Source organism: Centrocercus urophasianus, unplaced genomic scaffold (genome assembly GCF_019232065.1).
Source record: "Centrocercus urophasianus isolate 14NV4802_14NV808 unplaced genomic scaffold, USGS_Curo_1.0 seq_37, whole genome shotgun sequence".
NCBI lineage: Eukaryota > Metazoa > Chordata > Aves > Galliformes > Phasianidae > Centrocercus > Centrocercus urophasianus.
The window spans coordinates 6,250,347-6,278,157 of record NW_024884944.1 but is presented as its reverse complement, the minus strand read 5'-3'; the positions used below and the strand labels follow the sequence as shown (position 1 = coordinate 6,278,157).

Here is a 27,811-nt window from a genome sequence, read left to right as displayed (position 1 = left end):
TGGTTCTTCCTTATCTTATTCCATACAGGTTTTAGTATCACTCTAGGGATTTTTTTCATAGAAGAGGACTTCTTGAAGGTTATCACTTGTACGTTATGCTGTTACATAACGTACAGTATGGATTTTTTCCTAAGAAAATTGCATGAACAAAACAAGGAACAAATAAACTTTCATTTATTTATTTCAAAATATATATATATTTTTAATATGTATTTGCTGACCAACTTCCACATGGAGCTTTTGATCTCCTTGTTACACAGCGTGTAGATCATGGGATTAGTCAAGGGGAAGACAACCGTATGGAAAAGAGCAACAACCTTTTCCATTAGGACAGCCTCAAAGGGTGGGACATAGATACAGACAGCTGGGCCAAACGTGACAAAAACTATGATGATGTGGGAAATGCAGGTGGAGGTTATTTTGTTCCTTGTTTTGGACTGTCTGGAGCTTCAGCAAGAGGACTGTGTAGGAGATGAGGAGAAGTGCAAAGCACATGACAATGACAACTTCATTGTTGAGGAACATCAGAAGTTCCACCGTGTGTTAGCACAGGCCAAGTTAGCCAGCTGACAACACATCACAAAGATGTCCAGGACGTTGGGTCCACAGAAGGGGAGTTTGATGGTGAGAGCAAACAGAATGATGCCATGGGCCATGGCCAAGAGCAGGAAAGCTTCTGCTGCTCTCAGGAAGTCAAGAAACAAAAGCTGGGTCATGCAGGCATTGTAGGAGATGGTCTTGGGATTTGAGAAAAAGTCAGCCAGCATTTTGGGTGGGGTCACAGAACAGTAGCAGATGTCCCTGAATGCCAGATTAGCCGGGAAAAAATGCATGGGTGATCCAGCTGGGAATCCTGAATTGTGAGAATGATAAGGATGTTGCCTGGGAGAATTATCATGTAGAACAGCAGGAAGAAGAAGAAGAGGTTTGACTGGACTTTGTGGGATTGAGACAATCCTAGCAGAATAAACTCTCTAACTACCATATACTTTTCATGCTCCATTTTGACTCTTGCAAGCCCTGAGAAGCAGACAGCAATAAACACGCTAATGCCAATATGTTGCAGTATTTAAGCAACTTGGGTTATGCTTAGGCTACTGAAATGCACATCCTGTGACCATTAGCTGGTTTTATGGATCTCTTCATAGTGAATTTCTTGAAAACTAGTCATTTAGATTCCCACTGACTTGAGAATTATACTGGAATTTTGAACAGAAAGTAAACATGTCGTCAGACGTTCTCCCTAACAACTGGCACCTGGATTAAATTTAAGTTGTAAAGAATCAGTCCAGTCTCCTGTAGTAGGCTAATCTTTGTGGTTTACAGTGTAACTATCTTGTTCTGAAATAGTGAAACGTACAGCCTCTCCAAATGAGCAAAGTAGACCCTTCGAAGGTACAGTGCATTTCCTTCTAATGCAGACAACCAAACAAAGCTAGATGAATTGCAGTCTAAAGTTGCTAAAAACCTAAAATCACATCCACTGATTATAAAAGGAAACTAATTACAGACCAGTCACGTCTGAAGGAAGATTGCAATTGAACAATTTAAAATCCTTGTAGTTAATGATGTCAGTATAGACATCCCAAGGAATGGCTAATTTCATCCCAGATTTTCTCTGGAGTGCATCAGTTGAAGTATATTCAGAAATAACCTGCTTTCTCCAGTTGTCTTCTGAGGGGCATAAACGTGCCTAGATCATATGCAGACTTTGATTTTTCCCCAAAGAAATCCCATGGCAGTGTCTAATTTTCCAATGAAGTCATCAGAACACTGGAAACAGGAAAAAAAAATAAATTATTTAAATATCTCAACAAAATTAACCAAGAATCAACAATATGACAGCCATAGAAAACAAATTAGTATTTCTCACGGAGCACATCAACTGATTTCATTTTCATACATTTTGAATTAAACTGGATTTTGATTAATCACTCATTAAGAAAACCATTTTTAGAAAGTAAAATTTATTTTAAAAGTCTTTCTATTGATCTAAATCCTTTCATTCATCCCAATTCTTTTGCTTCTTTTGAGGCAGGAGAAAGTAACATGAGTTTTTACTTTTTTTACTTCAACATCTTTCTTCCATTTTGCTGCAAATATGTTAACTTTGTATGAATGTCTGCTTGTTACTGCATTAGGAGCCTGGCCAGCAATGTTGAACTAGAGAATAGAACATTCTATGGTTCTGTGATTCTAGCTGGTGTAATATTCTTTCTAATCACTCTCAGTGGTTGCCCCTTGGAGTTGGGCAGCCATTGGGATGGAGGTGTGTTTTGGCATTTATCCTGAGAAAGATTTTCCCACAGAAATGTCAGTAAGTCACTTCCTGTACTTACTGCACACCAGGTGCAATGTAGAGGTCCCCTGCAACCGATAATTTATGCCTCTGATATGCAAATGAGCTCCCAAACTCTGACTTTGAGGGGATTCAATTACACACCTTTTTCTTCAGGAGGTTCCATGGTTGTTGTCCTCACAGTGATGCTTCTGAATCGGTATGTGGCTCTCCATATATCTTTGCAGTACCCAAACATCTTCAATCACAGCAATTACAGCTCCAGCTGGTTGCAGCAGTGTGGGAGGGGCACTGCTCATTCTAATGTGCAGGTAGAACTGTCATTCATTTGTCATCCCATGGATCAAATTTCCCAGACAGTTTTTACTGTGATGTCACACGGGTGATCAAACTGGCCAGTATGGATATTCATGCAGCTGAATTGCTTGTGGAGTCCAAGAATGGTCTGCTAACAGTCCTCAACTCTTTGCCCTGATTATGTTGTAAGCTGTCACCTTGACCAAAATCAAGGCACGTATCATAGAGAGGATGCACAAAGCCTTTCTCACAGATGGAGCCCAGGTCACAGAGGTGAGCATCCATTTTGCACGTGGCATCTTTCTCTGCACTGCTGTTCAAAAAACTTGTGGTCAAAAAGCCATGTTGTCTCTGAACAGCCACTCCCGGTGCCACATTCCATCATCTACACACTGAGGAACACAGAGATGAAGAATTCCAAAAGAGATTTCTCAGTAACATCTTTTTCAAAACGAGCAATTGAAAGCTCTCACTCCTCTGTTACATAGCTGTTCTCTGTTACAGAGAAATATAAAAACAAAATACTGTCAACTTAATAATTGCCTGTAGGGGACAAATAGAATGAAATTTGAAACAACATAGAGGTCAGATAACAATGCTGCCTCTCAAAGTAATAACAGCTTTGGAAACAAAACAGCTGCTGACTAAACAATGAACCTGCATTTAAAAGAAAATTGACAATAACAAAACCAATAAAAGCATCCCTTGCTCATTTTAGTAGTTCACTGTGGGTTCAGTTAATGTCTGAGTTTCTAATTTTCAGTAATTCTACAGAATTTATGTATGGATGTTTCAGTTTTGTTTGTGGGTTTTGTTGTTTTTATTTTAGTTTATGCAAATATATTCCAACAAAGAGGTGATCAAGGTTTGGTGGAGATTTATTGAGATATCAGGATATTGTGTTAAGCATCTGGAGACCTAGGCAGCCTATGTGTCGGGGTTAAGCTGACAGGCAGCTCAGCACCACACTACTACCTGTGCATTCCACAGTAGGATGGGGGAGAGAGTAGGGAAAGAAAAGCAAAACTTGTAGGTAGAGATAAAGAGAGTTTATTAGGAAAATAAAAATGGGGGGCAAAAAAAAAGAACACACAAAACAAGTGACACACAAGGCAATCTCTCAGTACCAGCAGACAGAAGCCCAGCCAGTCCCCAAGAGCTGCAGTCTCCCTGGCCAACTTCCCCCCCGTTTTGTTGTTTTGTAGGACATCTCCTAGTGCAGAATTTCTTTCAGTTTAGCTCATCTGTCCTGGTTCTGCCCCCTTCCACCTTCTTGAGTACCCTGTCTTCTCTCCATCAGAGCAGTCTGAGAAGCCGAAATGTTGTCTTGGTTCCCTTGTCATATATCAGCCTTAATTTTCACCAGGTGAAGATTAAGTTTCCTAGTAGTCCAAGTAGCCAGGGAAAACCTGTCTTTGGTCTTCTGGGAGCCTTTGTGTTTTTCAGAGGTGTCACTAGAAGGAATGGCTTCAGCAAAATTTTTCTCAAGAAAGGAACTCTTGGGACCCAAGCACAGATGTGCAGAACCTTCTCTTAACTTTAATAATGGGTTGTGGGTGATGTTTTCCAAAGTGAAACAGTGAACAAACCAACCATAAACACCTCTAAGAGGGAAGCAGATGACCACAGCACAGATTGAATAGCAACTGTTAGTAAATGTTAGTAAAACTGTTAAAGAAATGTTCACAAAAGAGAGTGAATGCTTTCTGCATCTACAGGAATTTACTACAAGGTTTCCACTTATTAATCCAAAGAGTCTTTGCTAATTACAGGTATTAAATGCAGTCAGCTTTACTTTTTCTTTGTTTGTTAGCTTTGTTTTGTTGTTATTGTTGAAAATCTTTTTAGCTCTCCTGGTTTTCTGAATTGAAATATAAATAATAATGATTTCCAGAGAGAAAGAAATGACAGAGAAACATTCAGTAGAATTTATTAACGGAGTCATGGTACTTTAGATCTGAAAGAAAGGATGAGAGATGCAAAATACTAATTATTCTGTCTCAAGTCCCAAGATACCTTCCTGGTGATTGTGCTGCATGAAATGCTTATGTCTTTCTGGAAGCAAGGAATGAGCATCAGTTCCTCGGCCTTGTTAGAGCACCTCTGCTATGAGGAAAGGAGCTGGTCTTGCTCAGCCTGGAGAAAAGAAGGCTGAGGGGAGGCTGGATTCTTTCAGTGCATGCAGAGAGCTTACAAACAAGATAAGGACCAAGTTTTCACACAGTAAAATAATATTTCTTAAGTGACAGGGTCAGCTGAATCTCCTGCAATGAGAGCAAGACCTTCAGACCCAAGTGTCCAAATAAGCTGTGGCATGGGGGTGGATTTGACTGGTTTTAGTGAGCTAGCAGCCTTACATAGTGACCTATGCCAGAAATAGCATTTTTAAGCTCCACATTCATGTACAAGAAAAGGTTTATTTCTTCCTTGGGTCAGCTATAGTTTTAATTAGTACTCCTTTCACTTCTTTATTCCTCAGGCTGTAAATCAGGGGATTTAGTGCTGGAATTATAGCTGTGTATATGAGAGAAAAAAATTTCTTAACGTCTTGAGAGTAATTGACTTTGGGCCGTAAGTAAATCAAGCTCCCACTGCCATAATAAAGAGTTACAACAATAAGATGTGAAGAACAGGTGGAGAAGTTCTTGCGCCTGCCCTCTGCAGAGGAAATCTTCAGGATGTTGGAGATGATGCAGGCATAGGACACCAGGATGAGACAAAACGGTGCAAAGATGACCAGCACAGCGGTGGTAAGTGTCTGCTTTTCATACAAGGAGGTGTCATAACTCGGAGCATAACGAGTGGAGGAATGTCACAGAAAAAGTAGTTGATCTTGTTGGGTCCGCAGAACCGCAAGGTGAACACCCAAGCTGTCTGCACCACAGACACTACGTTACCACTGCAGCACGACAGCAGGACTAGGGAAAGCCTGGCTTTGTTGTTCATGATGATGGCACATCGAAGGGGGGGTTGCATATGGCCACGTAGCAGTCATAGGCCATAGCTGCCAAAACGTAGCATTCGGTGGCCCCCAAGAAAATGACAAAGTAGAGCTGTGTGGCACAGCCCATGTAGAAAATTCTCCTGCCCTCTGGCAGGAAGCTTACCAACATCTTGGGAACAACAGTGGATGCTGTGGAAATATCCAGGAAGGACAGGACCCGGAGGAAGAAGTACATGGGCATGTGCAGGGTGGGATGCGCTGTGACCAGGAAGATGAGGAGGTTCCCGGTGAGGGTGAAGGTATAAATCAGACAGAAAGAGAAGAACAGCCAGTTGTCCTGCTCTGGGTGGCTGGACAATCCAGAGAGGACAAATTCTGTCAGAAAAGTATGGTTTTGTGGTTCTGGTCCTTCTGCTGGCTTCATGTGGGAGGAATCAAAAGAATGGAGCACCAGAGGGCTGGTCGGACCAGAGCGCTTCAAGACAGCTGGCAACCAAAACACCTACAGTCCAAAGAAAGCAAGAGAATTTTACTACACTGGGGAGAAGTTCAAAAATGCCTGCTTGCAGTCTGCAATGATCTATTTTTCCCTGCTGAGAGGACTGGTAGTATGAACAGTCTTCTAAGACATTTGTTTATTGGTTTTGAAAAACTCATATGCAAAAGTGAAGGAATCCCAAACTCTAGGATGCCTTGGCTCACATTCACAGCCTTCCCCAACTGCCAGTGGTACACAGAGACTTCAAAAAGCCAAACCGCAGGGAATGCACACCCAAACAGAACAAAATTAATGCACAACAAAGCAAAGCCTGATAACCTCTGCCTATTGTCTGTTATAGGATAATTAGGGAGAAAATATAAAGAGAGAAAACTAGTAAAGTATAAAGGGTGAAGCTCACTTCTGTCTGCTTAATCAGTCACACTGGCTCATTACCTTGAGAAGTGCCTCAGAATGTGCAATGCAGATGGATTATTCATGCAGCACTGTGGCACTCATGGTAGGTTGATGTTTTGTTATTGCCCTCAGTGGGAAACTGATGCACAAAGAGATAGAAGAAATCCAGAGGAGAAAATGGTCATTCTGTGTTCTCCAGGTTCAAGCTCTGTTACCTACAGGGAGAACCCTCCACCAGAATGCACTAGTGAATCTCAAGGCACAAAATGTTCTTTGGTAGCAGAAAGGTATCCTTATATCGTGGAAATGTGGTAGGAAAGTACAATTTCCTCATACACACGGGGATCCAGTACACAAACCACAGCACATACAGGACAAATCATCAAAGCAAGAGCAATGCACACAATTCTATTGTAAGCTAATCGTTTGTTCTACTTACTTAATCCTAGGCTCTCACATTCAATACCTTTTCTTGCAGTATTCTGAACGCTCTTGGGAAAGGACTTCAGCATATGTGCATTTCTTTTCTCCTTGATGTGAAAACAAAAAAAAAAAAAAAGAAAGAAAAAACAAAATTAAAAAAAGTGATTGCACAGTGCAAAGGCTTCGAGTTGCTTGTTAATCGTTTCCACTTACCTGAGATTTCTTTTGCAGAGGTGTTGCAGTCAGTTCCATTAATAGACTCTTCTTGAATGCACTGGTTTTTCTGTTCTCACGTTAGAAATTTCCACTGGAGAGACAGTAGCACTCCTGGTGATGGCGAATCAGACCACAGATATTCCAGTTTTTTTCACTGATATGCAGTCAGTTAATCAGTAGGGCTTCAGCTTCTCTACTCTGTTGGCTTCTATTACTTGACACCAATTTTTAGCCACCGAGTTTTCTGACATGAACGGGGAAGCAAGTAAGTGAGAGATGGAGCCATCGATGATTTTAGGCTTCCAAAGAAGAAACAAAAACAAAAACAAAAACATCTGGCATTTTCAGGATAGTAAATATCCTTCAAATTCAAAAAGAACTCTTGTCTAACCGTACACTGAAAAGTGCTATTTCCATGTCCAGCTATGATGGATCTTCTGATCACTTTTCTTATTATCATTGAGATGGAGAAGGAGTATTACAAGAAGAGTGAATGGAAAACATCATACATATACACATATACCATTCATATCAATCAATTGAGCCTTGTTCCTTGATCTCATGTAAAGACACAGGAGGCAATATTTCAGCCTCTCTATGTGGATAAAAATATGTGCCACTGAAGCACTGCTTTAAACAGACTTCAAACAGATTTGGAGCTCCTGCTATTAGGTAGGGATATGTTGAAAGCAAATAAAGAAACAACAACAACCAAAAAAAACACTACCTGATAAGTTTTGAATACATCTGCTTTCACTTTAAGAATAATGATCTTTGATTTCCACAGTCAGTGCTTCACCGATACCTGAAGCTTCTATAAGAAAATCAGATCAATTCTTGTGACAGAGCAGTTGATCGATGTTGATGGGCACTTCTATGAAGTGCAAGTGAAAGATCTTGATCTATTTTCCCTGGAAATAAGATGAATCTCATGCTCCTATGGGGCCCATCAGATGGAGACATGGATCAACAGTGTTCTAATGAGATGGGAATTCTCTGGTTCCTTTCATCAGAGTAGATGTGACACAAATAGAAGGCAAAACCCCACATTTGTTTTTTCTTCTAAGCTCCAGAAGTAAACAAGAGCTGGGAGTTAACCTGCTTTGTCTCTTACTTTCCTATTCTTTGCTCTTCAGATCATCTGTGGCAACCCAAATCCCAGAACTGCTTTTGTTCTGACTGCAGGGACCTTAATGATTTGTTGCCTCCAGTACCATTCCTCTGGGTTTTTACATGAGGCTGATCAGTTTGCTGGGGCAGTCCTAAAATGCACATCTGTGTGTGACCAAGGGATCTAAAATATTCTCTTTCAGTGAGGAGATTCATGGACTCCTGTGTATGATTTTATTTATCTTAGGTAAGATAAGTTCATTAAGGAAAGCCATAAGCATCATATAGCAGAAAGTTCCAGGCCCCATAGACATCCATATGTCGTTCCACGAGGAAACTCACACGTACTGTGTGGAGATAATGTAACAGAGCAGCAATAATAAACCTCTCAGACACGCTTGTTTTTGAGGCATTTAATGTAAATGCAGAATAAATGATTCCACATATCCGAAGATATATATTAACAGTGGGCAAACACATTAATCTTTAAATAAAATACCGTAATAATAATATAAAAAAAAAAAAAAAACCACAATATAATGACTATCTAAACTTAGGGAAAATAATGCTGAGTTGAATCCCATTTACAGGTACAAATTAAAATGTTCATATTCAGGTGTTTGCTCCCGTTGTTCATTCTCTGCCATATGCCACCTGGACTCCCCGTGCTGCCATAGAAGAGCAAAGTTTCCAGGTGATTCTCTGTTGTCACGGAGTTAACTAGTTCAATCTGTGTCCGTGACAGGGGGCAGTAGGCCCCTGCCCTCCCCGCCACCTGGTCCCACAAAATGGGAAGGAAGGAAGGGAGAAAAAAACAGCAGCAACAGAGGAAAACTGATTTTACTAACTATGATATCGGAATGCAAGGTAACACAATGTAATACAATCTAATTGAAATTGAGACTAATAAATAAGATAGGAGAGAGAGAGTTCCGGAGGCCAAGTCAAACCTGAAAAGCTTGGAACGGCTGGGAAAGCACCTCCAGCACCCACTGCCAGGCAGTAAGAGAGCGCCCACCCGAAGGGCCAGATCCCGTGGCTTCCGTGCTGTACAGGGATAGGTACCTGGAATTGGAGCACTAACACCTTAATGCCTGTACACTACATGATGTTTTGATGCGGAACACCGAAAACCAAAAAAACATAAAGCCACGACAGTTGTCATATCTCAGTGTGTGTGCCCATGGTGCCTTGAAGCAATCTGAATTGCACGGCAGGGCTCAGGGAACTCCACCTTACCCTAAAAGCTTTCCTTTTAGGAGGAGGTTTTCTCATTCAGAACGTTCACTTCTTCACAGAAGTTTGATAGTGCTGATGATGCCTGAGGAAAGTCCAACCGTTTTTACTCCTTAGTGCCATTTGACTTGTTTCTCAGCAACATTGGCAGAACGTTCAGAGTTTTTTATAGGACTAGTCTGCCTGCACACAGAGGTCCAGATGGGATTCTGAAGTTTCATTCAAGTTTGCCCTGATCTGAAAAGAAAGTCTGCCCTTGCTTGCAAACATATCTGCTAAGGTCAGCAATCTAGCTCCTAAGAGGTTTTCTATCACAGTTTTGCTGATGTTTCTTACTAGTTGGGTCATATGCTTGATATGATAATCCATGCTGTAAAGGAATTCAGGAGATCTTTTAGGACAACCTCTTACCCAATTCAGAGTCAGTTATGAGGTCTGACCAGGTTGCTTAGGGCTTTATCTAGGAGTATCTTGAAAATCTCCAGGGATGTAGACTACAACTGTTAGTGCCTGACTTCCAATGCAGTGCGTGGAACCTCTTTTTTCATCAAATCGTAGAACAGCTTCGGTTGGAAGAGACGTTGTATGGGAGCTGCTGAGTCACAGCCTGAACCTGATTGATCACCTGAGGCGAGCACTGAGTCAGCCAGGGGAGCACAGGTGAAGGCAATTCTCCTGTGCTGCTGGAAGGGGTGCAGCCTGGCTGCACCTCTCCTACACCCATTTAAGAGCTGACTGCCAGTAGGGAAGGATCGTTTCTGGAGATCCACTCTGCTGGAGTTTTATAAGCAAGCCCAGGATATGGGTAAGTGTCCTATCTATTCTCTTTTTGTTATTATGACCTGCTTTGCCTACCTCTTTTGTTTATTTCATAATTATAATATTCACTGATTATACAGATGTCAAAGATCATCTACTTGCCACTCAATAAAGCAGGTTGCCTTGGGCTCTATCCAACCTGATCTTGATTGCTTTCAGGAATGAGGTGTCTATAGCTTCTCTGGAAAACTTGTTTCAGTGCCTCACTACACTCTTTTCAACTTTTGTCTGCTATCTCTTTCTCCTGCTGTGTACTACTGTGAGGTTGGAAGGGGTCTCTGAAGGTTGCTTGGTCCACTCTCTCTGCTCAAGCAGGGACATTTGGAGCAGGTTGTCCAACAGCATGTCCAGGTGACTTCTGAAGATCACCCAGGAAAGAGATTCCCCATCTCTGGGCAAACAGTCCCAGAGCTCCATCTCTTGCATAGTAAAGAACTGTTTCCTGATGTTTAGATGGAACCTCTTGTGTTCCAGTTTCTGCCCATTCCCTCTTGTCCTGGCACTGGCAGTACTGAAAACAGCCTGGCTCTGTCTTCTTTGCATCCTCACTTCAGGTACTGTTAGACATTGACAAGATCCTCCCTGAGCCTCCTCTTCTCCAGGCTAAATAATCCCAACTCTCTGCCCTCATAGAAGGGGTGCTCCAATCCCAAGATCACCTCCACAGCCCTACGCTGAAGTCTTTCAAGTATGTCCAGATTTCTCTTATACTGAAATGTTCAGAACAAGATGCAGTACTCCAGCTGTGTCCTTGCTGGTGCTGAGTAGAGAAGAATCCCCTTTCTTGAAATGCTGGCAATATTTTGCCTAACGCAGCCAAGACTGTCATTAGTTTTCTAAGTGGTGAGGGACCATGCTGACTCCTGTTCAGCTTGGTGTCCACCAGAACTTTTCTGCAGTGCTGCCTTCCAGCTGAGTGGCCCCATCATGCACTTGTGCCTAGGGTTGTTCATTGCCAGCTTCAGGACTTTGCACTTCTTGTTGAGCTTGTCACATACTTGTCAGCCTACACTTCCAGCCTGTCAGGGTTCCTCTGAATGGCTACGCAGCCCCCTGATGAGTCAGGTCAGCCACTCCCCATGCAGTTTTGTGTAATCTGTGAATTTTCTGAAGGTGTGCTCTACTCTGATGTCCAGATCCTGTACTGACTCCTGGGCTACTCCATTCATTACTGGTCTTCAGTCTGACTTTGCAGCACTAATCACAGACCTCTGGGTCTGGCCATACAGTCAGTTTTTGACCCAAATAATCTGCTCATCCAGTCCATACCTCCAAAAACTCATTGTTTTATTCTCCATAAACTCTCCTTCCTGGAGATTTGGTAACTACTGCCCACGTTCCCAAAGCATTTATACTCCTCATAGGGATCAGCGAAACTATCTGCTTCACCAGCTCCATTCTACAGATTTGTGTTATTTTCTGCCTGAGCTTCAGTGAATATTTCATGCAGTCTGTCAGAGTTTGACTGCTATTTAGCTGCATGCTTCCCACTGCACTAAGCACTTGCATGAGCAGCATTCTCTCTACTCAGCTAGCCCTTTGCAGATGGGTTTGTGGTTTTCCAGCCATTCCTCTTCCGGTCATTCTGGTTAGCGCTTACTTTCTTTGGCTGTAATTTCAGTCATGTTTTTTGTGGCATTGCTTCTTGGGCTACTCTTTCCTTCGATTCCACCTCTATGGTTGACATGACAGCTTTCATCACCTCTATTTTTGTTATTCCTGGATCATGCTCATTTTCCCTTACTGCCTACACTTACAACTTACAAAGGAAGGCATGTGCCTTACCAGTGCAGCCACTGTGTCTTAAAGGTCTCTGTGCAAGACAGTTGTCTGCACTGTTGCGGTAAAAGGAGTAGGCTGACTTTTAGCTCATAGAGTAGATGGCTAGAGAGTCCCTCACTGGGGACCTCCTCATCTTCCTGGTCACAGCGCATCCCACCCTGCACATGCCCATGTACTTCTTCCTCCGGGTCCTGTCCTTCCTGGATATTTCCACAGCATCCGCTGTTGTTCCCAAGATGTTGGTAAGCTTCCTGCCAGAGGGCAGGAGAATTTCCTACATGGGCTGTGCCACACAGCTCTACTTTGTCATTTTCTTGGGGGCCACCGAATGCTACGTTTTGGCAGCTATGGCCTATGACTGCTACGTGGCCATATGCAACCCCCCCTTCGATGTGCCATCATCATGAACAACAAAGCCAGGCTTTCCCTAGTCCTGCTGTCGTGCTGCAGTGGTAACGTAGTGCATTTTTATCTTTTACCTTGACTGTTTTTAATTGCCCTGATAAGCTTTTAAACAAATAGTAAACTGAATGTATCTCAGAGTGTACTTAGTAACTTTGTGCTTCATCTGTCCTCTTTTTGTGTATATGAACTACTAATAAGTAACTCAGCATTCCTGGTACATCACCTTGTATCACTCTGGGGATGGAGGCTTTTTCCTTTTGTGAATTTTTAACCTTGCTGCATGGAAGACATATACATTATTTCATTGAGAAAGATACTTTCTCCACCCTGACCCACAACATCTTTTAATAGATGAGCATCTCATTATTTGACAGGGGCGGAAAGGCAAGAGGAAAAACTACATTCCAGTCTTTCCAAGCAAAGAAGCAAACCTGCAAACAGGCAAACAAAAGCAAAGACATTCTTATACAGTAAAGTCATTGCAGGAGAGACTACAGTTGTCTTGGACAGATACGTCATCAGCCAGGAGATAATGCCATTGGTATTCTGCATCTCTCTTTCACTAGTTCCTTTTGCCACAAATAACAGTTTTTGGCAAAGTGACAGAAAGCACTTACCTGTAAGAGATGCCAGGACACAGGAGTATTCATTTAGGTAGAGGGAGGAAAATTGCTCTCTTTCTCTGTGAGAACCCAATCTCCTGCACAGCAAATGAATGCCATTTCACCTGGTACTTGAGAGCAGGTTGGCCAGATTTCCCAGCATTCTTCTGCCTCATATTTTCATCCAGCACACAGACACAACTTGAAGCAAACTCAGCATTCTGTCTTCCAAGAGTGGGAAGGAACAATACGTGTTGTTTGGTGGATTTACCTCAACAGAAATAAAATATCACAATGAGCACTGAAATACCTCTCTAGGGATTAATTTTCACTGAACTGTCTTGCTGCTTCCTAGGAACAAATAGTAGAAACAAATACAATTGCAAATGTATGAACTGCCTTCTTTAGAAGTAGAGAACCTGCTGAGCCCTTGGTCCTGGCTAAGAATTCTAAAAGCCAGAGCTTCCCACATTTGTGAGAAGGCATCACAGACTGCCACTGTCGTGGCAGCTGCCAGAAATTCCAAGTGGGAGAGAATTTGACAGGCTTCTTCTCAAATGGGTTCCATCTTTGAATTGTTATCTTACATCTTATCCTCTCACTCCACCACTTTTGTTTTTTCCCCATTACCTCTCATCCTGTCATGGGGTGTGAATGAGAAGAGTCTGGCTCCATCTGTTTGGACTCATTTCCTTTCCTCCTTTATCATTTAGGTGAGTGCACTCAGAATATTCTAGTTAATCCTGATTGTGAGTGAGCTGTTGGCATCTACACATACATCATGCATTGCACCACAAATCCAGCAGCAGAACTTCTGTACATTGCATCCAAGGCACAAGGCAGCTCTCTGTGGTAAGTCCCTTAGTTAGCTAAAATACAGGTTTATCTTTCTTGTCTCTTTGGAAGACACCAGGAGGAGTTTCCAGGCCACCAGATGTAGACACACAGATTTCCTTCAGACTTGCAGTCCCTGTAGCTGGCTGTGCCTGGAGTGCTGCCAGGGTCTTCTCTGAGCCACCAGATGCTGCAATAAAAAGAAAGCACTGTGAAAGAATATCTTAAAATACAGCGACTGCTGAGACTCCGATGGAAACACATTCTCCAGCCCTCCACCCATCTCTGCAGGAAGGCAGGGTAGCAGCACTGCTTCCCAGCCCTACGTCCCCGAACGGCGTTTGGCTGCATTCCTTCCCAGGTGCTGCGGCATGCAGCTCCATCTCTGCCCGCAGCTTCCTGCAGAGGTCAGCCCTCCTCCTCTGTGTTACAGCAGGGAGGATTCTGCTCCAGATCCGCTCCTGTGTCCGTCTGCTCGCTGCTCCCGCTGCAGGCTGCGTTCTCTGGTGAGTTCCTCTTTGCATCCATCCTTCCAGCCCTGCGCTGTTTCCATGTGCACGATCCTTTATCTGTGCTTGCCGCACCCCAGCAAAAGGCTTACTGGCTTCTGTCTGTCTGTGCTGCCGTGTCAAGGCAGCTCGGCCAGGCCAAGGGCTACAGGAACAGTATGACTTTATGCTTCTCTGGGCAGTGAATCTGCATGTCTGTCCTTTGCTGCTCTCAGGGCTTCTGCATGTGACTAAGGAGCAAATGTGCCCTCAGTGCAAAAATGGAACTGGTTTGTGGTGCCTGCATGTCTGGGACCTCCACAGCTGAGGACAAAGATACGCAAGTTAAGGTTGAAATTCTCCTTGAGACATATGCACAGAGATGGTGATATTCAACAATTCAGAATTACATAAACCAGGGTGTACAGATGTATCTATTTTCTTAATAGATTCCTTAAAGTTGATCAATAATTCTACTACGAGCAAGGAAACATTATGCTTTGTCAGTCCCCTTCTTGTGGTAACATTCACCAGTTTATTCTTGTGTCTTGAGCCATTCAGGCACTTCCTCCTCCTTTTCCAATTCCCCAGAAGGTCCTCTGATTGAATACCTTGCAGCTGCCCCTGCAGCAAGGAGTTCAGACTGCGTCTTCCTCAGTATTCCTTTCCCATACAGGCATTTCTCACTGGGATCTGAGAACTGTAGTGTGCTGGGAGCTGCTTATCCCAGTAAGAAGGACGCTCAAATGCTTTAGAGCATCATTTACAAATGACTTTTCCTATAGCTAGCACAGTAAAGAAATAGGGCATATAAAGAGAATGATAGAACCATAAAATTGCTGAAGGGTAGCATGAAACATGGATGTTTGGACATTCTGTCGTTTCCAAAATAGACACATGGTGCCAACATGTATAGCACAGGACCTATGGGAGACAGGCATCATTCTGCAGAGGCAGTCAGACTGGATTTCCTTATTTCTGTGAGGCCGCTCACCTGCACTATGGCTCCACGATGCAAAGCTATGACCACTGAGCTGAGGCTCTGAGCAGTTCAGATCAGTGATATGTACAGGGACTAGCTGTCTCTAGATGCTTGTCTTTAGGTGTTGAATTGACCTGTCAGTCACGAACTTGGCAATATTTAGCATCCTCTCCCTCACGTTCTACATTTGCTTGTCAACTCCTTCAGTGCTTATCTGCCTCCTGTTTCCCTGGATGGCCATCCATGTATCCAGCTACAAATTTATTCATCTGTTCTCCTGCCCAGTTTCCTATATCTTCACATTTTCCTACCATTCAGACCTGCTGACACTAAATACAGCCCTCCCCAGCCAGCCAGCAGTGCCACCTTCCTCACACAAATCCACGCAGCCACCCAGACCATGCTTCATCTGTTCTGCCTGTCCAGCCCTCTGTCCATTTCATCCTGTCAGCACTGGGGCTAGTTTTGTCTGGCTGCAGCTGTCAGTGCTTAGGCCCAAGCTGTTGCCTTGTGTCTCAGCCTGTGACCCACCATTTCTGCCACTTTCTCTGTGGTCTCACATGAATTAAGCACCACCACACCCTGAAACCAAGAGATATTTTTGGCACCTGCAATTTGCATTTTACTCCTATTAATCTGCTCAAAGGCTCTCAAGAGAGGGACAAAACAGTATGTGATGGCAAGAGCCATCTTGGCCATGATGTATGTTGGTGGAAGGGGCCCACTTTTTGTCATTAGATCCTCGTAACTTCATTTATGCTCATTTCCACACAGAACCTGTCTTTAACCAGTCAGGATGAGAGTAAGTGGCACCCTGAGCAAGCAGAGGAGGTATGGAGGTGAGCTGGGGTCAGGAGGGTGATGTCTGTGAAGAGTGGGGAAGATTTTTGCTGGGAAAGTGATGTGGAAAGGAACTCTTTTCTTGGATGGCTGAGAGGGAAGCACACCTTACTATGCTCTGAGAACTCGAGGACATGGCCTGTAAGCAGCCTTCACTTATTCTGAGTTGCATAGCAAAAGGAGCGCGGCTCATTTCACCCATAGTGCTGAGGGCTTTCCAGAGAAGCCATCAAGAAGTGGGAAGATGATACAGATTTTCTGTGACTGCCTTTGATGCTATGCTAAGCCCCCATGATACGGTCTCCCCTTCCTTTCCAGCAGTGCGAAATGAGTAGTACATCTGATTAAGTTAATCTCACTGGAACATTAGTCTCAAAGAAGGTAGTGGCTTAGATAGATGAGGATCTGTGGTCCCAGGGAAATATGTTGGCTGCCTTGGGAACCTTCTGTTGCTGTTTGTCAGCTCTGCATCAGCATTTCTTTGGCAGGCGTGAGCACACAGCTGTAGATCTTTGCAAGCAGACACTAGAAAATTAAATTCTCTACAGGCATTCAGGGAGTTCTACAACTGCTGTGTATTCCTCAGGCTTGTTCTCAAGAGGAACATGGTTCTTTTCTTCCTATCCCGAAATGGAGCTTGAATCTGTGACAGTAAATGTAACAATCCAGGACTTTGTGGCTGATGTGGCATCTGAGATGTTCTTCTGCAATAAACAGCAAATCTCTAGGGAGATCATGTTCATCTTTCCTGTGGACTCTGACATTGTTGTACACACCTTCCATGCCACCATGGGGGACACTCGTTGAAGCAATGCTCTGGGACAAGAAGGAGGTACTCCAATGGAGTGAGGGGGAGGTGGGGTGGACCTGGAGTTAAGTTTGGAGAGAAGAGAATGAAATGTGTGAGACCTCAGCAACATGTTTTTCCCAATTTTTTTGTGGCAGGCACAGCAACTGTACAAAGCCACTCCAGGCATGGAGAATTTGAGATATCTGCAGGATCAGTGGGATCTTTGGGGTCCAGTGTTTGCTTGTTTCCTGGGGACTGTGCCTCCTAACAGAGAGGTGGCCATCAGCTTGTGCTATGCCCAGGAGCTTCCATTGCATCCTGATGGAGCTGCCAAGTTTTGCTGGCCAAAGAAGCTATTTCCTCAAGAAAAATTCATCAGTGAGTGATCCCACGAGTGTTTCCATCTGGGAGGAGCACGGTTCTCTCAAGTATCTCTCTGGGAAGTATCCCATACCTACACACACAGCACGGTTGGAGAACCTAAAAATTCTCCCTCATACTTGCCAGTCAGAAGTCCTCCAGTTATCCCTATATACCTCCAGACAGGAGATCCCTGCAGATCCCTATGCACAGCCCACCATGACAGATCATAGAATCATAAAACCATGTAATAGATTGAGTCAGAAGGGACCTCAAAGATCATCTAGTTCCAACCCCCCAGCCATTTGCTGATTCTCACCCACCAGCTCAGGCTGCCCAGGGCCCCATCCCACCTGACCTTGAGCTCTTTGGGCAGCAGTGCCAGCGCCTCACCTCCCTCTGAAGAAAGAACTTAAATGAGTATTGTTACCCAGGCCATTGGGAATGATGGAACCCTGTTCCTGACCCCAACATGGTGACTCTCCCTGTCAGTATTCCAAACATTCTCCCAAATCCTTGTCTTTCCCTGTTCTTCTCTTTGCCTTGATGGGACTTCATCAGTGACCTCCACACATGCCTATCTCACCTCACTAAGACTACCTGTATTCTTCTCCTACTCGACCTCTCTTGCAATTTGTCTAGGCTTCTCTCATCACTTCATAATTGCTGTCTGCTGCCGTGGCTTCTTCCCTTTCAACTTTTTGTCCCTACAGGATGGCACCTATCTGAAGAGGAGATATCAGAAGACCTGCACTTCAGAATCTGTCTGCAGTCAGCCCATGGTGTGTCACATATTGACGTTAACAGCAGCTGCACCACTCTGCAGTACACAGCTCCAGATCAGACGTCTGCTGAGGTTTGGCCCTGAAAGATGCCAATCCCAAAGGAGGAAAGAAAGAAGGGTCTGCAGTCTGCTGATGATTCTTTTTCCTACACATGCCCCGCTTATTCTCAGGTTTCATTGACATCATTGCCCTGTCTCACTGGTAAGTTGGAATTGTTGGTGTATTATGGAGGGCTTCACAATCTCAGTGCTGTGGTGGAGAGCCGAGACCCCAAAGCTGCATCTGGTGAGTGTGGAGGGCAGAACTGAGCTCCAGGTGTTGAGGAGACTTGAAGAATCTGAGGGACATTTGGGCAGTAAGTTTGTCAAATTATAGAATCACAGAGTATCCAGAGTTGGAAGGGGCCCTCACTCGTGTCCAACTCATACTTCCACACAGGACTACCTAAAATTAAACCATGCTCCTGTGAGATTTGTCCAAATGGTTCTTGAACTCCGGCAGCTTGGTGCTGTGACCACTGCCCTGCAGAGCCTGATCTGTGCCCACCACCCTCTGCTGTAGAACTTGTTCCTAATCCCCAGCCCGACTCTTCCCTGACATGGCTACATGCTGCACCCCAGGCTACAACTGGCCCCTTTTGGCAGCCAGGGCATACTGCATCGCTGGTCATCAGCTTGTCACTGGCCAAAATCACCAGATCCTTTTCTATAGGGCTGTTCTCCATCTTCTCATCTGTAAGTCTGTACATCAATCAAAGATGATCCTATCCTAATTGCAGAATCCAGCAGTCTGCTCCTTAAATTTCATACTGTTGGTGGTTGCCCAGCACTCTAGTATATCACAGTGTCTCTACAATGATGAAGGGACTCAACAGCTCTTTCTCATTTAGTATCATAAGCTGGAGCTGAGGGCAATCTGTATGAGAAAAGCAAAGAGACAAGGAAAAGTGCTGCAACCTAAGAATCCTCCTTTTTTCCCCCACACGCTTCAGGCTCTCTGCTGGGAGACCCTGTGGTGATGGTGACAGAGAGCAAGGGAGTGAGCTGGGGAAGGCTGTCTGCATTTTAGAAGGGTGACTTTCTTCTGTGGGGACCCATGATATCTTTGATCCCCTCTTCTCTACCTCAGCTCTTCATCTTCATCCAAAGGAAGGTCTCCAGTGAAGAGCAAGCTATCATCGCTGAGGTTCACCGTTACCGGGACTACCATTGGTACTGAGAGAGCCCTGTTCCTGTCCCCCAGCATAGTGACTCCCCCGTCAGTCTTCCAAACATCCTCCCAGATTCTCATCTGTTACAGTTCTTCTCTTTGCCTTGATGGGATTTCATCAGTGACATCCACACACACCTGTCTTACTTCCCCAAGACCATCTATACTCTTCCTCTAGTAGACCTAGACCTTCTCTCAGAATTTGTCAGGCTCTTCTCAGCGTTTTTCCTCTTCCCTCTGTAACCTTCCTCTCATTTTCTGTACAGGTGTTTCCGTTTTCCTAAAGACAAGCGTGAGAGCTTTTACGTTTCCCAGGCCATTGCTCTGGAGACCAAAGGCAAATGTGTGCATCCACTCCAAGATAACCATGACATCCGAGGTAATGATCTAGATGCTTCTGCTTTCAGTGTTCCCCCTGTTCTATTGAACACTTCCTACAGCTCTCCTAGATGTGCAAGGAAATCTGAATACCATCATCCACCCCAATTCAGAGACTCTCCAATGGTATGTTCTCTTTGCATCTCTCATCAGGCAGTGAAATGCCTGCAGCAGGCCCTGCAGCCCGTGGCAAGTGAGATCTCACTGCACTGGGATCTTCCACCAGGCCTGGAGGTGACAGTGATCAGAAAAGCTCCTGAGACAATCTTCCAGGGACATCAGGGCATCGTCTATGCCCAGATCCATGGGCAAGCACAGGTAAAGTGACTGCTCGGGTCCAGGGCAGAACTAAAGGACCTGCTCCCTGTTTCACCTCCTCAATGTTGAGAGTCCTTCGCCTCTGCTAGATGGGGGGGAACAGTATCATGTCTTTGTGAGTCCTTTTCTTTCCCTCAGAGGTGTTACTGCCTCTGCTCCTACAATGGATATCTACTAATTTAGTGTATCAGTGAGTGAACCTAAGTAGCCAGTCCCCCAGTGCCCTGCAGGTGAACTTTTCTGTGGTTCTTTCACTTGTGCCACCAGGATCCAGAGGCAGGTGTGGCAGCTGTGACCCTTCAGTATCGTGTGGGCAGCCAGCCCTTTCATTACACACTCAGATTCTCAATGTCTCCATCAGCAGATGACAGGTAAGAGGGGTAATACCGTTGCCCACAAGGCAGAGGGATATTGTCTAGGGCTGGAAGAGGGAAAGCAAATATCATTTGTATGCATACCCTGAGAAGGGAAGAGACTCTGGATACCCAGTGCTCACACCTTGTCCCACTCTGCCTTGACCAGGGAGAGGATCTGGGTGACCATGAGCTCCTGCTCTTTACTCTGTGTCTCATCCATGTCTCACCTTCCTCCTCAGCATGGAAACAAGGACTAATTCCCTTCCCCAGCAGGTTTCCTGTGCACTGCATAGCCATGATGCATCTGTTTTGGAAACTGACCTGGCAGGGGTCAAGCAAGTCAGAGATGGAGGACATCTGGCACAGTGCAGTTAAGCTCAGCCTCAGCCTGGGGGTCCCGTCTGCCTTCACATCAGTTGTGGTAGTACACATGGAACAGAGGGATACTGGGCACCATGGTAAGGCCACAAAAAGCAGGGATAGGACTGGGAGGGGAAAGTGAGACTTGCTGGTCTGATGGTTCCTTGCCATCAGCAGCCCCATATCTGTGGGTGTGACCAGCTTTTTGCCTCTCTAAAATGCGTGAGTCTAACTTCCACTTCCCCTCTTCTTGCCTCCTCCTCCAGATTCTTTGCTTGCAGATTCCTCCATGCTTCTTTCTTTCTCTTGCAATCTGGTTCCCTGCCAGTTCCTCTGGTTGTGTGGCTCCAGGCCTGTATGGTTCAAGTCCACCAAATTTTGGATGGTCCAGAAGTTCCAGCTCTGTCTCGAGACGCTGAGTCCCAAGGCCTCTCACACGGAGGTATTGTCCCAGCTTTCAGCACACTGTAAAAGTAAGGAGAAAGTTCTTATCAGGGGATTCTCTGATGTATTGCGCAGGGGTTAAACTCTCCTTTCAGTATTTATTTTTTCACCAGAACTCCTGATTGTCAGTGCTCTGGGGATGGATGGAGAGATAGCCAAAAAAAATTTCTACCTCTCGACTCTGGGCTAGAAACTAAGAACCAGCTAGTTCCTTGAATTAATCTGAGTTCCAGCTATCATGATTCTTGTCGCTCTATTCCAGCTCAGAATATTCTACAATTCTAAGTTTGTTACAAAACATCTTCATGGTCTTGCACCACATCCTTATCTTCAAATTGGAGAAATATGGGTTTGAGGCCACTTTTGGAGTGGCCTATGTACAAGACTATGGGGGCCGATGATTTCCATCATAAGGTCTTCAAGGAACTGATTGATGTGGTTGCCAGGACACTCTCCGTCACGTTTGAAAAGTTGTGGCTGTCAGATGAAAGCCTCAGTGACAGGGAAAAAGGGAAACATCACTCCTATTTTTAAGAAGGGTAGAAAGGAAGACTGACAAAACTACAGACTGGTCAGCCTCACTTCTGTGCCTGGAAGATCACGGAACAGACCTCCTGGAAGATATAGTAAAGCATCTGAGAGATGAGGAGGTGATCTGAGACATCCAGCACAGCTTCACCAAGGGCAGGATAGTGTCTTAATAATCTGGTGGCGTTCTGTGATGGAGTGATGGCACCAGTGGACAAAGGAAGAGCAACTGATGTCATCTACTTCCACTTCTGCAAAGCCTTTAACATGGTCCCACATCACATTCTTATCTCTATTTAGGTGAGATATGGATCTGAAGAATTCACTATTCAGTGGATAAGTAATTGGTTGGATGGTGACAGCCAAAGTGTTGTTGTCAATGGCTCTATGTCCAGGTGGAGGCCAGTGGCAAGTGTTGACCATGGGTGTTCATCTTCAGACATATACTCTTTGGCATCTTTACCAATGGTATAGGCAGTGGGATCGAGTACACCCTCAGCAAGTTTGCAGATGACACCAAAAGGTGCTGGACCCAAACAAACTTAGGAAATGGAGCTGAATGAACTGAATGAGGTTCAGTAAGACCAGTCTTGCAAGGTGCTGCACCTAGTGCAGATTTCCTGTGGGAAATCCACAGCATGTATAGACTGGGAGAAGAACTCGTGGAGAGCTTCTTTGCATAGATGGACCTGGGAGTTCTGGTGAATGAAAAGACTGACACAAGCCAGCAGTGTCCTGGACTACATCACAAGAGATATGGCCAGGAGGATGAGGGAAGTGATTATCCTGTTCTGCTCTGCCCTTGTGAGGCTCCATCTGAAGAACTGCATCCACAACTGAGGCCTCCATCACAAGATAGAAAAGGTATTTGTTAGAGTGGATACATGGGAGGGCCTCAGAGACAATCAGAGGGCTGGAGTACAAAGAATGGCTGAGACAGCTGGAGTTGTTCAGCCTGGAGAAGGCTTCAAGGAGGTCACATTGCAGCCTTACAGTACTTAAAGGAAGCTTATAAAAAACAACTTTTTACATGGTCTGATAGTGAAAGGGGAATGGTTTTAAACTAAGAGAAGGGAATTAGAAGAGTTAGATAATAGGAGGAAATTCTTTACTCAGAGTGTGATGAAGCACTGGAACAGGTTGCCCTGAGAAGCTGTGGATGCCTCATCCCTGGAGGCATTCAAGGCCAGTTGATGGAGCCCTGGGCAGCCTGAGCCGATGGTTGGAAACTCTGCCCATGGCTGGGGTGATTGGAAACAGAAGGTCTTTAAGGGCCCTTTTAACTCGACTTATTCTATGATTGTATTCTATGAACTGCAGAATAGAGAGAGTACCTGAGACACCGATGAGGACAAAAAAGGACTTTCAAGTGAGGCATCCAGAATTAGATGAGCCTGAATCTATTGTCCAAGTAGAGAGGAAAAGGCATGTAATAGTTACTGGAAACTCTCTCCTGCAGTGTGTGGGGGTACTCACCTGGCAACTCAGCTTGATATTTCTGAAAGCATGTTGCTTCTCAGAGGTCAGGACCAAGGAACTCTCAGAGACTGTCAAGGTTCTTCTGGCTCATGGGCCTATCACTGCTCTTTCATGTGGACAGCAATGACACTATCAGGGATAAACTGGAGCCCTGGTGGAGAGGCTGAAAACCATGAGAGCCTACATTACTTCTGCAAATAGGTTTGCTCTTCTAATGAGGAATGCAAAATAAGTGCACTGGGGAAGACCAGAAGGAAATTGAGGGCACAAGGGATAAAGCAGATGTTTAGGAGACAGAGGAGGTTCTCACGTTTCCCTGAAAAAGCTATGTGATATTGGAGGCATCTCAAATGTTTGTAGAGAAACACACAGAGAATGGGGAACAGATAGGAGGAAAACTGTACTGCTGCAGAAACACGACCTCTTCAGAATTAGAGGAAATTAGTAGAAATCTGATGGGTAGTTCTCTAGATTGAATTTATTCTATGGATTGACAAAATAAGGTGGATGGATTAAGAAAATATAAGGCGGGAAGCTAAGAAGAATGGGTCATACTTGACGCAAACAAGTGGCTAGAATCACAGAATGGTTGAGGTTGGAAGGGACATATGGAGGTCATCCAGTCCCAATTCCCTGCTCATACAGGCTCACTAAATCTGATTGCTCAGGACCACATCTAGAAGACTTTCAAGCACTCCCACAGAGGGAGACTCCACAGCCTCTCTGAATACCTATTTCAGTGCTCTGTCACCTACACAGCAAAGAAATGTTTCCTCATGTTCAGAAGGAACCTCCTGTGTTCCAGTTTGTATCTCTGTAATCTTCCTGGGATCTACAACCCACTGTCTACAATTTTTTTTTACTTTTATTTTTTTTTAATTTTAGCATCATGAGGAAGTCCTGACTCAGTCACACTGGTCTCTCTTTTCCATTGCCCAATTTCTTGCATGTTGGAATTGAGAGTTCTTGTACCCTAAGAAAAATATCTTTAAATATATCCAAGATTTCTTCTGCTTCTTTACTTCTGAAAGCAATTTCCCAGGAGATTCCATCCATCAATGCTCAAACAACTGAAAGTTTGCCCACCTGAGGGTAAGGGTCTTGCCCTGTAGCCTGGCCTATACTCCTCAAAATCACTACTTCTACTGGGGCGTGATGACTGCAGCCATGCTACATCCAGCCCACTTCACTGAGTTCTCTGTATTGTGACACAGTAACACGTCTCTTCTTGTTGACTGGGCTTTCTATCCTCCGGTCTAAGAATCTATCCTCAACACAACCCAGGAGTGTGGGAGTCCCAGGGGTCTCCTAGACTGCTTGCAACCTGCTGTGCTACTTTCTTCCAGAAGATGCCTAGGTGGTTGAAATCTCCTAACAGGATCAGAGCCCACTGGCATGATGCTTCCTGTGGGTGAAGACATCCTCCCCCTGTAACAAACGTCAACCATCAAGTTTCCTTTATTGAACTGACTAGCCAGTGCTTATCTCAAAGGGACTGTGTGAATATTTCTGTTTTCCAGAGCAGGAGTCTTCTCCTAAGGAGCAGATGATAGAAGAACCAACAGCTTTTAACACCAGTTGGGTCTGGACAATTTCACCACTGTCAACAAAACTGTGTAACTTCTCCAGTACCAGGATAGTAGTGGCACTCCAGAAAGCAAATGGGTCCTGGGCCCTCACCTCAGCCCTGATCTCTGCCTTGGGGCTCAGGAAGGCTGATGTGGAGGGACAAAGTCTCAGTAAGGTAAGTAGATCAGTGTCAAGTGTGGGGAAATGTCACAAGCTGAGCTTTTCTTAGCTCCAAGTTTACAATATGAGTTGAACAGACAGGAGATGAAAACCTTCAGTATATAGAGCCTCTCTACTTGTGGAAAGATTGGATCAGCACAGGTATCTTTTTCATGGTCTGATAATAATAGGACAAGAGGCAGTGGTTTTAAACTAAAAGAGGGGAGATTTAGATAAGGGGTTAGGAGGAAACTTTTTACTCAGAAAGTGATGAAGCTCTGGCACAGGTTTCCCATAGAAGCTGTGGAAGCTCCATCCCTAGAGGCATTCAAAGTCAGATTGGATGGGATCTGGCGGGTGGGAGACCTGCCCATGGCCAGGGGGTTGGAACTAGATGATCTTTAATGTCCTTTCCAACCCACGCCATTCTATGATTCTATAAATCCATGTCTAAATCTATGAGACTATGAGTGTATGATTCTATGATCTGGAAACTTCCTGGCTTCGATGGTTTTAAAGCCTAGATAAATTTGTGTGTGCAGAGGCCTTTTTTTCAGACAAAGCTTTGTCCAAAGGTTTATTTATCTTTCTTCCCACTAATTGTTCAATCTCTTCCCATCCCCCTCCCTCCCAAGTAGGATGTGAAGCCAGTTTTTGCCACAGTTTTGGCCTTAGTGTGGTTGCACCAGTATAAATGGAGGGTGTCCTAGTCAGAACTTCTGGAGGCCAAAGCTCGTAGTTGGCTGTGGGACAGAGCTGGTAAGATTTTGCTTAGAAAATTCATACTATGGGCCTTTCCTGGAAAATGCACAACCAATTTCCATGGTTCCTCTTTCCCCTGCTCCTGTGTGGCAGTCTATGGGACTCAATACACACTATCTTCCCTTTCTGAGTAGCGTACCCTCTCAACATTTTCTTTCTGCTTGCAGAGTTCCATCTGGATGAATGTCTGGAAGCAGTGAATTCTCTCCTAGTCTGTTTTGTAGAGCCCACCATCTTCAGGGTCTGAACTTCCCCATGCTACAGGGGGTGTATCCATGCAAGGGATACACCGGGACAACTGAGGAAGGGAAAGGGAAGGGGGGGGAGGGAGAGAGGACGGGAAGAACTTGGACAAGTTGGGGATGGGGTCAGGGATGTTGTATTTCAAGGTGAGAGCTGCTTAGAAATTGTCTGGATGATTACTTGTGGAAGATGGTGATCATGTTTACATCAGAAGTTATTGCCTATACATAATTGGTGGGGTTTTTTTTCCTCTTTCTTCACTTACTAAATTGTCTTTATGTCAATATGAGTTCTTTTGCTTTTGATCTTCCTATTCTCTTCACCATGCTGCTGTAGGAGTGAGGGAACTGAAATGTGTATGTTCTGTGTAAACCCAAGGAAAGATTTATGCAGAATATGTGAATCTGCACGCTATTCTATGCCACGCCAGCCCTGGCCATTGTGAAGCTATGTAGAGATCCTCTGTTTATAGTATGAGTCAAGGATCAGCACAGTCCACCCAGCACTACCCCAAAACTAGGAAATAAATAGTAAAAAGGTACATTCCTTAAACAGGGGGCCAAGTAAAAAGTTTTTGTAACTAGTAAGCCACCACAAAATGTCCAGAGCAAGACATTCATACGCAGACAGCTTTATGGGAATGAAAACTGACCTGTGATAGCTCCCTGTATGGTAATGCTGAGCCACAGCCTGAACCACTGATTGAGTATCTGGGCAAAAGACCCAGTCAGCCCTGGGAGCACAGGTGAAGGCAATTTACCTGTGTGATAGGAAGAGGTTGGAGCCTGGCTGCACCTCTCTTAGACCTCATTTAAGGGCTGACTGTGCCTGCCTGCTGACTGCTATCTCTTCTTGGAGATCCCTCCTTGGTGAAGCTTTCATTTGCAAACCCAGATTCTTCAGGTACTGGTGAGCAATCTGCTTCCTTTATAGCACCTCTCTCTTGTCATCACACCTTTGTTGTAACCCCTTTCCCATTGCCCTGATCTGCCCAATTGCTACATTCCCTGTTACCATTTCTCGAAACTGTTTGCTAATGCAAACTGTCACAAGTAAAAGCAACTATAGAATATAACTTTGTTTTACTCCCTGTTTTCTTCTGAAACAAAGCTGGTGCTGATCAGACAGTCTCAAAATTGCTCTTCTCTTACAGTGGAAGGGATTTTGCTCCCCCAGTCCTCTTGTGGATGTCCAGGGACTTGAGAGATGCTTGGCTGCCTCTGAATGCTGAGATAAAGAGCTCAAATACCTCTGCCTTCTTTGTGTCTATTGTTGCCATTTCTTCCTTCTCATGTACCAGAGGGGGTGTATGCTCCACAGCCTTTCCCTTCTGACCAATGTACCTGTAGAATCCCTTCTTGTTAACTTTCACATCCCTTCCCAAGTTCAGTTCCACGTGCTGCCTGGTTTTCCTGATCTGCACATCTAGGTTGCATCCTTATATTCTTCCCAGGCCACCTACCCCTGATCCCATAGTGTGTGCATTTCCTCCTTATCTCACAATTGGACCAGAATGTCCTTCTTCAACCAAGCTGGTTTCTTGCCTCCCCTGTTTCACTTCACATGCTTGGGGATGGAGAGCTCTGGTGCTCTAAGAAAACTCTCCTTAAAGAGCTGCCAGCTCTGCTCCATTCCTTTGTCCCCCAGTACAGCTTAGCACAGGAACGGCTTACCTAGAGAAGTGCAGCTGTCCTCTCCCTGTAATTGTTCAAGGCCAGATTGGATGGGGCTTTGAGCAACCTGGTCTGGTGGAAGGTGTCCCCATCCATTGCAGGGGTGTTGGAATTAGGTGGTCATTAAGATCTCTTCCAACCCAAAACTTTCTATGATAATATAATTCTATGATTTCTGATATCCTTGGTTGGTCATTTCATGGTATGAATCCCTTCATGGTAAACA

The 27,811-nt window shown here is 44.6% G+C and overlaps 2 protein-coding genes and 1 pseudogene across 2 annotated transcripts in view; 1 reads left to right on the top strand and 2 right to left on the bottom strand.

Moving 5' to 3' along the window:
- Positions 1–209: 209 nt before the first annotated feature.
- Positions 210–27,811, bottom strand: part of LOC122167408 (olfactory receptor 4M1-like) — a gene marked incomplete at its 3' end in the record, with an annotated part of 43,263 nt that continues 15,661 nt past the window's right edge. The window contains 10 exon segments of the mRNA XM_042831972.1: positions 210–441; positions 443–542; positions 545–847; positions 850–1,773; positions 2,444–3,091; positions 6,875–6,965; positions 7,072–8,959; positions 13,044–13,299; positions 13,659–14,052; positions 20,690–21,193. Coding sequence (XP_042687906.1) covers positions 210–441; positions 443–542; positions 545–847; positions 850–1,003 — 789 coding nt within the window.
- LOC122167407 lies at positions 3,709–6,700 on the bottom strand (annotated as a pseudogene).
- LOC122167367 (von Willebrand factor A domain-containing protein 5A-like) lies at positions 16,109–25,852 on the top strand. Its single transcript, XM_042831861.1, is given in 17 exon segments — positions 16,109–16,171; positions 16,759–16,975; positions 16,977–17,004; positions 17,118–17,340; positions 18,036–18,178; positions 18,278–18,392; positions 18,669–18,841; positions 19,176–19,318; positions 19,583–19,660; positions 19,662–19,695; positions 19,848–20,012; positions 20,280–20,383; positions 20,642–20,826; positions 20,995–21,201; positions 24,700–24,923; positions 25,546–25,772; positions 25,774–25,852. Coding segments are annotated over 17 exon segments (2,388 nt in total). The 5' UTR covers positions 16,109–16,128.